This window comes from Megascapheus bottae, chromosome 26, assembly GCF_031878675.1.
Source record: "Megascapheus bottae isolate mThoBot1 chromosome 26, mThoBot2.hap1, whole genome shotgun sequence".
NCBI classification, from domain to species: domain Eukaryota; kingdom Metazoa; phylum Chordata; class Mammalia; order Rodentia; family Geomyidae; genus Megascapheus; species Megascapheus bottae.
In genome coordinates this window covers 71,427-84,552 of record NC_143534.1, presented here as the reverse complement: position 1 = coordinate 84,552, position 13,126 = coordinate 71,427, and the positions used below count along the sequence as shown (strand labels likewise).

The 13,126-nt window shown below is 48.6% G+C and overlaps 1 protein-coding gene across 1 annotated transcript; it reads right to left on the bottom strand.

Annotated features, from left to right (window-relative positions):
- Window positions 1-2,239: 2,239 nt before the first annotated feature.
- Window positions 2,240-7,324, bottom strand: Rhou (ras homolog family member U). Its single transcript, XM_090318705.1, has 3 exons — window positions 7,069-7,324; window positions 5,947-6,005; window positions 2,240-2,895 (listed from the first exon to the last, which is right to left on the bottom strand). Exons 1-3 carry the CDS (start codon window positions 7,322-7,324, stop codon window positions 2,440-2,442), a joined length of 771 nt encoding a protein of 256 aa, XP_090174831.1. The 3' UTR covers window positions 2,240-2,439.
- Window positions 7,325-13,126: the final 5,802 nt, after the last annotated feature.

Here is a 13,126-nt window from a genome sequence, read left to right as displayed (position 1 = left end):
GTTACGACAGTCTACAGAGGAGCCCGGGTCCTTTTCAGGCTTGTGAGACTCCTGGGTAGCTGCTTGAAAATTTGTCAAGATTATAAAGGCCCACTTGTATACAAGTGGTGAAGGGATGACAGTTTTGAAGCCCAGCGCAACGTAGTATTATGATGTTTCGCTTAGACTGTGAGGATTAGGCTCAAGAAGCATTCTCCACACATGTCTTCTAGGACCCTATCTCAGACACCAAGCTGCATATTTAGCCACTTTTCAGCTTGGAGGCAAAGCACCTTTACATTGAACTCAAACACATACTCTGAAAGATTTATCAGCCCAAATCCCTATCTTCACAAATAAATAAGAATGGGGAAAACTTTTAAATACACTATTCCTTATAAAATGCATGTTAAAACTGCTGCCACTAGATTTGTGGCACAGGTGGTCCAGGCGTACTGAACCCTGGATTAGCGCTTCCAGGGGTGGGCCATGCAGCATTCATCACACCACTTCCTCAGAGGCACACAGGCAGGGAGCGCAGCCCAACTTCTTAGCAAGTTTTTGTTGTCTTAAAAATTTTATTTTCTTATACTCCATTAGACCTGCTTTCATACATTTAAAATGGTTTACCAGGGAAATAATCTGCCCCTCCCCATGCCTCTGCACTCAGGGCAGGCAGAACCCCAACTAGGAGGCCGCCTTCCCAGAGACGGCCGTAGGGACATGATCTGTTACGATCATTTCCCCAAATGAAGTGATGCTATTGCTCAGGCTGCAACTGAACACCTCAGGAAACTAAGGCTGATATCAGTTTCAATGTGCTAAGAAATCAACAGCAAACAGTACATGGATTTTAGTGGTTTGATGATTAATGTCTGTTAAAGAAATCCTTAGCCCTTTTTTTACAAATAGGAAGAAAAAAGCAGCTCCTGAGTGTAGCCTGATATTTTATATTTTTCTATGGGAAAACAAAAAACAGTATTTTTAAATATGAAAAAGATGGCATGAAATCCACCGAGTGACAAGACTGTTATTGGCTGGCTGTAACTGTCCCAGCCATGACAACACAGACACTATTATTCAGTGTCTGTATTATTCTGAAAGTACCCACTGAAGCACGAATGGGCTCTGCTGACACAGGAAAGTCAGCCTGAAGACCCCTGCTGCACATGACATGTGCCATGAGCGTAGTTCTTTTTTTGATCCTGTTTGACTGTAGTTCTTTTGAATATCCCATGGCAAGAAAAGTACTGCTGAGCCATGACCTGGCCCACTCACCTGGCCTCCTGGCCCTGATACATTATCTCTCCTATAGGGACAGGAATGCAGAGGCTTTGGGACTCAATGGCACTGGGGACTAAACTGGTGGCTTTAATAGGTCACGAGAGATGTTCATTTCACTTTCTAAGATGACCTCAAAACATGTAGATGAAGATATATTAAAAATCATACCTGGGGTACTTTCAAAGAAGTAACAGAAGGAAGCTCTTCTATTCCCATATGTTCTGCTTTCCCTATTGTCTACAGCCTGAGCAGCACTAAACCCGCCATCTACACATGCAGGTGTGTGTGCATGCACATATGTGCCTATGTGTGTTTACACACATGAGTATTTTGGCTTAGAAGAGGTGTGTGCCTCACAAGTGTGTCTGTGGCTTGGTTCTCACTGCAGATGGCATGGTGTGAGTATGGAAGCTTAAAATGCCTGTCCAGGAGGTTCCCTCTGCTCCACTCACTAAAGGAGAGGCAGTCTGCACCCAAACCACACACGGAGCACGAATACCACACCCTGATCTCTTGAGTTGCTCATGTTGCTCCTAAAGAAAATGGGTCTGGAGCAGTTCCTGTCTCCTACAGGGCATTTCTAGTAATTTCTAGTGGTGGTAACATAATGGGTCTACGGATGAGAAATCCCAATGAACAAGTTTGTTCTTTGGTTCATACAGTGCCAGTAGTAAGATTTTTTTTTTAAATCTTAAGCAACCGAATCTACCATGATGAAAGGGACAGGTATGAGGCTTGTAGGCATTTGCTCCTCAAGAAACAGATATAGTTTGTGTGGTTTCCAGGTGGGGAGTTGTTCTCACCATGACTGGTCTGTGCATGTAACAGATAGTAATTCAGCAACCCTTATAGAAGAGAGGTTGTTAGGCACAATTGTCCTTCTGTACATTCTAATGCAGCAAACCTTCAAGCTTGACATCCAGCTTTGGGGATCCCTTTTCACATTAGATATAAATGAATCCAGAGGCCTACAGCATAAATTTCCAGAATTATTGAAAACATTTTAACTTATTTCAAAACAACTCATCTTGCATAAAAATCTCAGCTCTAAGCTCACACAAACAAGGAAACTGAAGGATGAAGGAGTCATGTGTTAAGGGCCCTTCCAGTGACCATGCACACATGCTACATGAGTCATTGTCGCTCACACAGCTTCTGCCAGCAGCTTCCCGAGAGTCATGCCAGGCAACAGTATTTCCTCCACCAGGACTTGGACAGGTCCCGCACTTTGTCTGGGGTCCGGCTCTTACACTTCTTTGGCTGTTGCTGGGTGTCTGAGTGCTGGATGCCAGCAACAATGGCGGCGTCAAAGACCTCTTTGAGGTTTTTTTGAGTCAAGGCTGAACACTCAATATAGGAGGCAGCTTTGATTTCCTCAGCACACAGCTTTGCTGCCTCTTCAGGCACTGGCTTCTCTTTGCATTTGTCCAGTTCAATGAGTACTTTGACATCTTCTCTGAGATCTGACTGTGTCCCCACCAGGATGATGGGGGCTTTGGGGCAGTGGCACCGAATCTCAGGCACCCACTTCTCGCTGACATTCTGGAAAGATGCAGGACTCACCACACTGAAGCAAAGCAGGAAGATGTCTGCATTGGTGTAGCAGAGCGGCCTCAGCCTGTCAAACTCATCCTGGAAACAAAGCACATAGAATTACCCTCAAATCAGCTCTCACCATCAAAGGACCATCCTGACATATGTCCTTTAAGGCCAGCCTAGTCCCAGGAAGCCCACTGTTCTATTGGGAAGAGCCACAGTCTCAGACCCAACTGCCTGCTCAGAGTATATTGTTGTAACTGCCATCTGCTTCCAAATTCTGCAATGGCTTTAACACCAAAAATAATTCTGAATTTGCTTGGAGCTCATGACTGACATACTGCATTCAGTACAAGGGCTCTTGAAGTATACATAATCTGAAGACAGTTTGCTTGATCTGGACATTAGCCCACAGTCATCAGCGCAGAATCATTCTCAACTGCCGAGGCTTAGTTTACTCTTTTGAAACTCAGAGTGCTTCCCCATGCTGGTCCCAGAACTCCAAATTTACCCTAGCAAATCACATCTATTAACACAGCTCTTAAGACCCCAGCACTGCTCTTTCCCAAGAGCACTATGAATGATGCATGATCCTCCCACTGCCCTGAACACAGACAGTGCAGAATGATGTGAACCAGACACAAGCACTCTGCAACCCAGAAGTGGAGTTGGGGACCCCTGTTAGGCCACTGTCACCAGCAACTCAAGAGAACATGTGTCCCACACAGTCACCCACAGGCACCAATGAATACATTCTTATTCTGGCTTTTCTTTCAAACTCTATTTTCTCTCATTTCTTGCTTTTTCTTTCATCTCTCCCAATGTCCAAGGCCTTCACATATTGTGTTACGGATGGACAGAGGACCACAGAATGGACATACTTGTCCTACAGTTTATAGAGAACTAGAGAAATAAGGGAGAGTGGATAGTAAGTAGACCAAGCAGCCTCTTACTACTGACAGTCAAACTAAGCACTATGTAAGACACATGACACGTAGGATGTTTTGGTGTGGAAGGTCAGAGGTCGGTCTTCAAGTTAGCATGTCCTCCTACTGAACATCAGGCAGTAGCCTGCAGCACCATACTAGACGTCTATATAACACTGTGTCAAGTGCTCACATGGTCTCAATCCTGGTTACATGTGTATCCAAGCCCAGTGTGGTGGCACATGGAAGCACCGAAGCCAGAGGCGATCGACTCTGAGGTTAGCTTGGGCTACCTGGCAAGAATCTGTCTAAAAAAAAAAAAGTAAACTGGGTGCAATGGCTCATACCTGTAACCCTAGCTACTACTTTGGCAGGATGAGATCAAGATTATGCTTAGGTAAGCCTGGACAAAAAGTTTACAAAATCCCCATCTCAAGAGAAAAATCTGGGTAGATCAGGAATAGGCTAAGCACAATCCACGGACTCAGGCAAAACTTGAGACCTTCTATCTCAACATAATCAAAGGAAAAAGGGTTGAAAGTCTGATTCAAGAGGCAGAGCACCTGCCTCGCAAGTACAAGGCTCTGGGTTCAAACCCCACTACCACAATCAATCAGTAATCTATAGGTGCCACTGTCTTCAGACTTTGTTGAATACTCTCTCCTCATGAGCAAGGAGAAATTAAACATTATGTTTTCCATTATGCAATTGATGTGGAGTCCTACTTACAGGCACATTAATCACTATTCATGACTATTTCTAGGGGTCTGAGAGGATCAGTATCAATCTTGCATGGATGTCCTTTTTTTAAAAAATCTTAAGTGCCTTGTTTTCATGGTGGAACAACAAACTGCTCACTACACTACAGACGGGCAGTCAACAGGCTTGAGGTGAGCCTGGTAGTCTCCGCAACTTGTGAGGCTCCTCTAAGTGAAATCTGTAAAAGTAAAATTATTTTTTTTAAGCCAACTTTGTGCTGAAAGAAGAAGTGCAGAAACCCAGCCAGGTGGCTACACCTGGCTCTGAAGCCCTTTCTATGACTTGTTCCCCTGCCTGGAGGCCTCTGGGAGGGAACCTCTGATTGCTCAAGTGTGCCTGGGGGAGCAGCTCCTGCAGGGGAAGGCTGTCACTTGGCTAAACCCTGGAACCATCAGTGGCCTTGGGACCGGGTAGCTCCGTGTGGAGAGCGCCTCCTCAGAACAGCTAAAAAATAAACAAATCCTGAGATTATGGCCAGGAGGACTAGGAGATCCTGCACAGAAACCTGCAACCAGAGCCTCAGATGTGCACTACAATAAGGCAACGCAGGTGGGCACAGTGCCACCTGCAGCGCACACTTGAGGAAGGGGTTCCAAGGCCAAGCTGCCACATGTACACCAGGCCTGTGCAGATGCCATGAAGAATTTCATCAGGGCAAGACCAGCAGAGACTACATACTAAACTGTAGCATTCCTGCGCTCAGATTAATGACTACGACTACCACTACCACTATTGTTTTAATGTAAAGATTTCCCCAGCACCACATAGATCAAAAGGCTGGAGAATGTTTGGTTCACTGCTGTACCGTGGGCACGCTCAACCACAACCCCACATGATAGTGATGGCCAGTGCCCTGCTCGGGAGGAGGAAGAGCCTCAGCCCTAGAGATCTTCAGAGGACCCACACCTCCCACCTTACCCTCTGGCTGTTTACTCCAATGCCTCACTCTCAAGACAAGAACAAATGCTCCACAACAGAAGGGAGTGTCGCTGTTCATTCTTCCTTCCAGTTTAGGGCTGTACTGACCACTTTATCTCTGCTTCAGAGCTGGGGGCTGGTCCTGACAAGTCAAACCACAGCCGAGGAAGGGAGACAAGGCTTACAGATCCAGGGTCCAGCTCTCCCTTGAGCAACTTTCTTAAACATCTGGCTTGTTGGCATTAAGTAAAATGGTGAGAAGATATTACTTCAAGAAACAATGGAGAATCTTGTTACATTTTCTTTCAGTAAAATCCAGTAAGTGAAAGATATCAGAAACAAGTTAAGACAAAGGCTGCTTTGGAACAGGCCAAGCTGCCCTCTTCTGCCTCCTCCCTCTGTCCTCAGAGGGGCCACAGCTGGGTGAGTCTACTTCACCAGTCTTTGGAATGACCCAGTTACTAAGGGAAGCACGTCAAAGGTTGTTTGGAAACCTTTAAAAGGCTGTTTCCTTTCCCAGCACTGAGGGTAACATGATACTGACCTGTCCTGCAGTGTCACAGAGCTGGAGTCTCACTGGCCGCCCGTCCACAGACACCACAGCTTGAAAACAAGAGCAAGATTATTATCAGGAGGAGTCTTTTAACCTCTTTCAGCAGACGGCAGTTTCAGTTTGCTCTACCACTCACTCTGGACCGTGAGCTCCTGTTCCAGGTCCTCGAATGAACTAAAAACCTGGCTAAAATCATGAAGCCCTGGAGCTGCTTTTGTGTAGAAACCCTCCAGGCTACCACGTCCCTTCAACCCCGGGAATGAGAGGGCACAGCCCCGAGGCCTTGGAGGTTGCCCTCCCCCCCCACCCACCCCGGGCTAGTCCTCTTCCTTCAGCCCTGAAGATTTATTTCCATTCACACTCCTTTCAAAGGACCAGAAAGCCACACAGGGGCTGGAGGGGAAGGGTAGGTGGGAACCCGCCCTGTAGTTTTAATCCAGTGGAAAATATTAGAGATAATTATGTTTTCCCTCGGGAAAAGTCCCCGGCCTCAGGGCTTATCGCTGGCTGCTGGCTGCCTTGAGAACTGGTGCAAGCAGAGGCCGCCTGTGGCCCTGGGCGCGGAAAAGGGCCTTCCCCCCCCTCCGTCACTTCAGAGCACTGAAAGGACGCGGGAGGAAGCCGCCGTCCTCCCGCGAGGCTCTGGGTGGAGGACGGCGCGGTGGCCCCGCCTGGGTCTCCGCACCCCGGCTGTCCGCGAGCGTTTGCGGCCGCCGGCGGGGGGCGAGGGCGCGGGGCCTCTGGGGGGAGAGCTGCCCACGGCCGCCGGCCCGCGCAGCTCGGGCAGCGCGTCTTTCTTTCTTTCCTTCCTCCCGGCAAAGCGACGCGTTCTACGAAGCGTGTGAGTGTCTAACTTTCTTCGTAAGCCCGGCAGACGCAGAAAGGAAGGGGAGGACGGCCGCCCGGAGGGCGCGGGCAGGTCGTGCGCCGGCTCGGGAGAAAGGCTGGGCGCGCGGGGCCCGCGCCGGCCGCAGGTGAGGACACCTGCGCGTCCGCCCGCCGGGAGCGCGGCGGCGCCGGGCCCCGGTCCCACGCCCCACGCCCGCCCGCGGAGCCGCCCGCCCGCCGCGCGCCCCCGCCGCGCCCCCGCCCCGCGGCCTCCCCCGCGCTCACCCGAGAAGTTGTCGAAGGCGGTGGGGATGTACTCGGTCGGGTAGCCGTTGGTGGTGTAGCTGACCACCAGGCTGGTCTTGCCCACCGCGCCGTCGCCCACCAGCACGCACTTGACGCCGCGCGCCTCGGCCCCGCCCGCGCGCCCCCGGCCCCCGGCCGCCCCGCGCCCCCCGCGCGCCCGGCGAGGCGGCACCGGCGGCGCGGACGGCGGCTCGCGGCGGGCGGGCGGCGCGGGCCGCCCCTGCTGCGGGGCCATCGCCGGCGGCGGCCGCGGGACCCGCTGCCCCCGGCGGACAAAGGCGGCGCGAGGTCGCCGCGGCGAGGGGCGGCTCTGCCCGCGCGGCCGCGAGGTGGCCGAGCCCGCGCCGCCCGGCTCCGCGGCGACTCGGGCGGGCGGGGAAAGAGGCGGCGCCCGGTGCGGCCGCCGAGCCGCGGCGCGGCCGCAGCGCCCCCGCGCGCCCGGAGCCGGCCCTGCGCCCCGGCGCCGCTCGGGGACCTGGCGAGGCTGGCTGCGCGGCGCGAAGGCCGGGCCCTGGGGACCCGGGGTCCGCCGCCCCCCGGGAGCGTCCCTGCCGCGCCCCCTTTCCCGCCCGCTCGCTGCTCCCCTTCCTCAGCCCGCCCCTCCAGAGACCTGTGTCCCCTTCCCCCTGCTCCCTACGTCCCCGGTCCCCGCTGCGCCCTGCTCCCTCTGCCCCGTGTCCCCTTTCCCCAGGCACCCCTGCCCCGTTGCCCCTGCTTCCTTCTCTCCCGCTGCCCCCGGATCCCCCTGCTCCACGCTTGCCCCATCCCCCACGACCCCTGCTTCTCCTCCGGGCACCCCGGCTCTTTCCTCCCGCTGTCACCCGCACCCCCCCCCTCCTCCAGCATCTTGTCCCTCCTGCCCCTCCCCTCCTTCTGCAGTTCCGCCTTCCCGGCCCTCCTCCACCCAGATCCTGGATATGCTCTCTCCACCGTCCCTGTCCCTCCCTTCTGAGGATGTGTCCTGGCAGCATGCCCTCTGATGGGATGGAAGTGTGCTGGTGGCATGCCCTCTGGGTAGGATTGAAGAACAGCCAGCTCAACCCCTGGCAGTTGAGGGATTTTTTTTTCCTTCTAAAATTATTGTTCTTGTGTTGGTGCACAAAGATGTTCTGTGTTATTGGTGCTTCTTGCCTGCATCTGCATCCTTATACACTCATGGTCTCACAAATTGTTTTATGGTTCCCATTCCTTCACTTACTTAAATGTGATTTGACCACGTTAATATTATCTAAAAGCAGTAGTCTATTTGCTACCACTTTCTTTACCCTCCCATATGAGAGGGCTACCTATCCCTTCTGGCCAGGGGCACCAGGGGTCCTGGCTTGAATATGATAAGAGAAGAGCCATTTTATAGATATGATTCTGCTAGTAATAAAGACAAGAGCTAAAAGAAAACAAAACAAAAGGATGCTTTATTATGCACCAGACACTGTCTTGAGCACTCTGCCTAAGTGAATCCCTCTGATTTTAGCATTGCTACTTCTCATTTTATACCTGGGAAAACAAACCTAAGGCATGGAGATGAAGAGTTTGAATTTCACATGGAAAGTGACACTCTCAAGATCAAAATCAGGTTGGCTGAGCTCTAGTGAGCATCCTGCATACAAACCACCAGCAATGGCTAATTAGACGAGGAAGGGTGTTGTGGTTGTGGAAATCTAGCAGGGCGATTGTGAAAAATGTGAGTCGGAGTCTAGGGTCTATAGCTGGCAAAGAGCACTTTTTTCTTTCGTCCATCCTTGGCCTTGAACTCAGGGCCTAAACACGGTCCTTGGGCTTTCTCAAGGCTAGAACTCTACCACTTGAGCCACAGCATCACTTCCTGCTTTTGCTGTGTATGTGGTATCGAGGAATCGAACCCGGTTCTTCATGCATGATAGGCAAGCACTCTACCACTAGGCCAAACTCCCAGCCCAAAGAGCACTTTCTAAGGCTTTGTCAGAATAAGATCATTAAATGGCAATACAAACTGCTTTCAGGACACAGGTACAGACCTGTGTCTGTACCTGAAGAGCAAGAACCAGGCCTAGTCATGGACTTAGATTAAAAACAAAGATGCTTTCTTCTACCACAGGATGGGTCAAAAAAATGGAAGGCTGGAAACTCCTCAGTTACAACCAGCACCCTTGGGCCACTTCAGTTTTTCCTTCTGACCCATCAGATTTGAGTATGCCTACTGTGTCCTTCTTGATCAAACTATAATAAGTGTTTTTCCTTCCTTCCTTCCTTCCTTCCTTCCTTCCTTCCTTCCTTCCTTCCTTCCTTCCTTCCTTCCTTTATTTTGTTCATCTGTACAGACTATATTCAGCAGGTGCTCCATAAGTGCTATGGAGTAACCATTGCCTACAGGGGGTGCAGCTCAGCAGTAGAGTACGTGTTTACCACATGTGGAGCCCAGGATCCTATCCCTAGCATCATAAAGCTCCACCCCCAGATTGACTGTTTTCTATACTTTTATAAAATAGTTTTAGAACTTATGCGTCAAGTGTAACCACTCTTAACAGCTATTTACATGAGGTCACATTGTTGCTGTTTTTTCTTAAATAGCAAGTCTGTACTTTCTCTTATATGTCCCTATGTTGTTTTTCTCCAGTAATGGGTCTAGTAAATTGAGGAATACTGGCACCTGACAGGGTACAGAAGTGTCCCTAAAGGGCGCAACCACTCTGACATCTCCTCCTGGCCCCGCAGGCACATTCTAAATGCTGTGAACTGTTCTGGTCTGCAGCTGTGTCTGGTGGCTAATACATGCATCAGGGTTTCAGTGTGCTAGGTTGCAGGCTGCTTTGATGTTACACAGCTTCCCTATAGCTCCTCTCTGTGGCTCTGCTTCCCTTATGATACTCCACCAATACCCATCCTTAGTCTTTTTTCTACAATGGTGCCATTCTAAAGGAAAAATGACAAAGAAAATAGTCGTAAAACTTCACAAAAAAAGATGTGAACACAAATGGCATCAGATTGACAACAGAGCATCCCAAATGACTATTATCAGCCCGAATGGTAAAGGCTTTGAGTTCACGGTTCCTCTCCTCCAGATGTCCTTTGTCACCTGCTGTCAATGTCTTGGTCAGTAGAATGAATAAATTAATTAATTAATGTTGGAATAGTAAGTTTTTGATGTACTGTCGTTTACCAACCCAGAAGAGCTGGTTCTCTATCACTTGAGTCATGCCTCTAGCCCTTTTTGCTTTGGTTATCTTATTTCATTTTATTTTTTTGTGAGTCATGGGGCTTGAACTCTAGGCCTGGGCACTGTCCCCAAGCTCTTCAGATTAAGGCTAATGCTCTGCTACTTTGAGCCACAGTGCCACTTCCAGTTTTTTGGTGGTCTCATGGAATTTTGTGCCTGGGCTGGCTTTGAACTGTTATCCTCCGTTCTCAGCCTCCTGAGTAGCTAGGATTACAGGTGTGAGCCACCGGTGCCTGGCTTGCTTTAGTTATTTTTGAGATAAAGTCTTAGATTTTTTTTCCCCTGGCTGGACTGGAGTTTGACCTTTTTATTTGTACATCTAGCAGCTGTGATGATAGGCACATGTTTTTATTGGTTGAGGTGGGAGTTGGGGGGGTCTCACCAACATTTTATATGGGTTGACCTCAAACCATGATCCTCTGACCTCAGCTTCCCAAGTAGCTAGGGCATATATGTGAGCCCACTGCACCTAGCTAAATAATGAATTTTAAAGGGTGAAAATCATTCATTTTGATTTTTCAAAGTATTTCTAAAAATAAACTGTTTCATTTTCATTAGTAGATTTAGCTATGCTGTGCTGCAGTAATAAACTTAAAATTTCAATGTCAAGAAACCTAGGAGTTAATTTTTTGGTTGAGAAATCTGTAGTAAATCTGATGGCTGTCCAAGCTAGTATCCTTCCATGTGGGACTCAGGGATCCAGACTGCCTGCATTTTATATTTATGCAACTGAGACTCCTGCATTTCAGTTCTTTTCCCAAGGCATGTAATAGCAGTCTTATAGGAGTTCAATACTACAAACAATGTAAATGTCCAAAGCAGTTAACGGATGTGTTAGCTATGCGATATGTTACAGCATTCAGCCAGGAAAATAAGTAAGCTTATAAGAATGAATCTCATCAACATACTGAGGAGTGAAAGAAGCTCCAAGAAGATTATCATCTTCAGAAAGGAGAAGGGCTGAGGCTCTCAACATTCTGATGATGTTTATTTCTTCATATGGGTAGTAACGTCATGTCAGTGTTTACACTAATTAGTTGTGTCATTTGTTTTACTTACTTTTTAAACTATGCATTTTAAAACTATAATGGTTAGACAGGTTTAAAGTGAGACTAAATAGGATTCATGGTTTTTTACACTCCAAGGAACTGTTTGCTGTAGCTCAGCATAGCACAAATCACGTATTGTACAGTTCTGAATTAACTAAACTGTTGTCATAAAAGTTGACCTAGATCCTACGGATTTAACACTTTTCCCAGAACACATATTATGATGTACTACTATGTATCATTTACATCGCTAATATTTCTTTTCAATAGGAGCATCACCTTCTAAGAGTGCTATTTGCAGGCATTTTATTATTTTTTAACCAACTGAACTAGTTCTGCCAAATTCTTACAGAAGAAGTAAGTGGCACTTTTTATACACGATTTCTGGGAGGAGGAGGAGGAAAGCACCGTGGAGGGCTTGGAGGCACAGCCAGTACAATGGCTTGGCAGATAAAGCCTCAGCTGCTCTCATGGATAGCCAGCTTCATGAGGCAAGCCAAGCCTCTAGGGCAGCACTATTCCTTCTTCAGTCTTCAAGTTTTCCTCTTTAAAAATCTGTGTTCTGGATATTCCCAGCCATTGCAACCTGACTGTTCTCTTGATGGGAAGAGCCTGTTTCATCCCCTCAGAGAGGCTGCAGTGCCTGTCCAGAGGACTGTCCAGCTGACTCCTACACACAAAGCCTCTCTCCCGGACCTCCCTGGCAGTGGATACATGACCAACTCCTCTCCCAAAGGCACCACAGACACTCCCAGGCAAACAGTTCTCAGCTGTCAAGTCCCTGTGCATGATAAGAACTCTTTAGAAACTCCTCTTAGCTGTTGCAAAACTTTGACCTCCCGATTTTGCAGCCACCCTGAAGATAAAAGCAAACAGTGTCAGCATTTCCCAGCACCCATAATTGCTGGCCAACAGTCTACAGTGTGAATCTTCCCGACCCTCTCAGAGTTGTAGCCTTCTTTCCCAGCATTCCTCAGTGGAGCATGGACACACTCACCTTCTTACAATGGAAGGAGAAGGGGTGGGTTCTCTAATGGCATCTCAGTGGTTGCCAAAATTCAAGCTGAGTATTCAGGTACAGCATAGGCATGAGCAAGAATGTATGCATGACCAAATGCTATCTGGATTTGCCTACATCAGCCCTTAAGAAGGAAGTACTAGGAGCCTGCTTTGGCTTTTGTACAGGTCTTAGAAGAATGCATTAGAGGGTAACCCTCTGTATATTGTTATCAAGAAAGGGATCTGATTATACACCAGCAGACATCTTCAGCTATATTATTGAATAGAAAAGCCTAAATTGCGAACTCAGGACATGTGAGCAGGACAGTGAGCACAAATACATGTACAGTAAACGATGGCTTTAGGAGCTTTAGATTCTAAGAGAAAAGAAGAGGCCCATAGAGAACTGTTGCTAGAAAGCCTGGAGAGGGTCAAGGAAGTGGGATGCATTATGAAGTCAGATGAAGGGCAGATGAAGTTAGAAATCCTAGATGATGTTGTCTAGAGACTGGTGATCACAAATCTAGCATTGTACAGCCATGCCGACCAAGGCATTGTGTCCTGAACACTTTCTGGATCTCATCTTCACAGAATCTAAACATGCACTATTATCTCCAGTTTCACGCATTTGAAGAGGATACCTCATGATGTTTGAGTTTCCTGAGATTGCCCAGTGAAGTAATAGGGCCAGGACTCAATCCCAGAGCCAAAGGCCTCACCCTGCTCTGCAACTACTCCAGCCTATACCAGGCCATAGAACAACACAGTTGTTTCAACAACAATACTTTACTTAAGC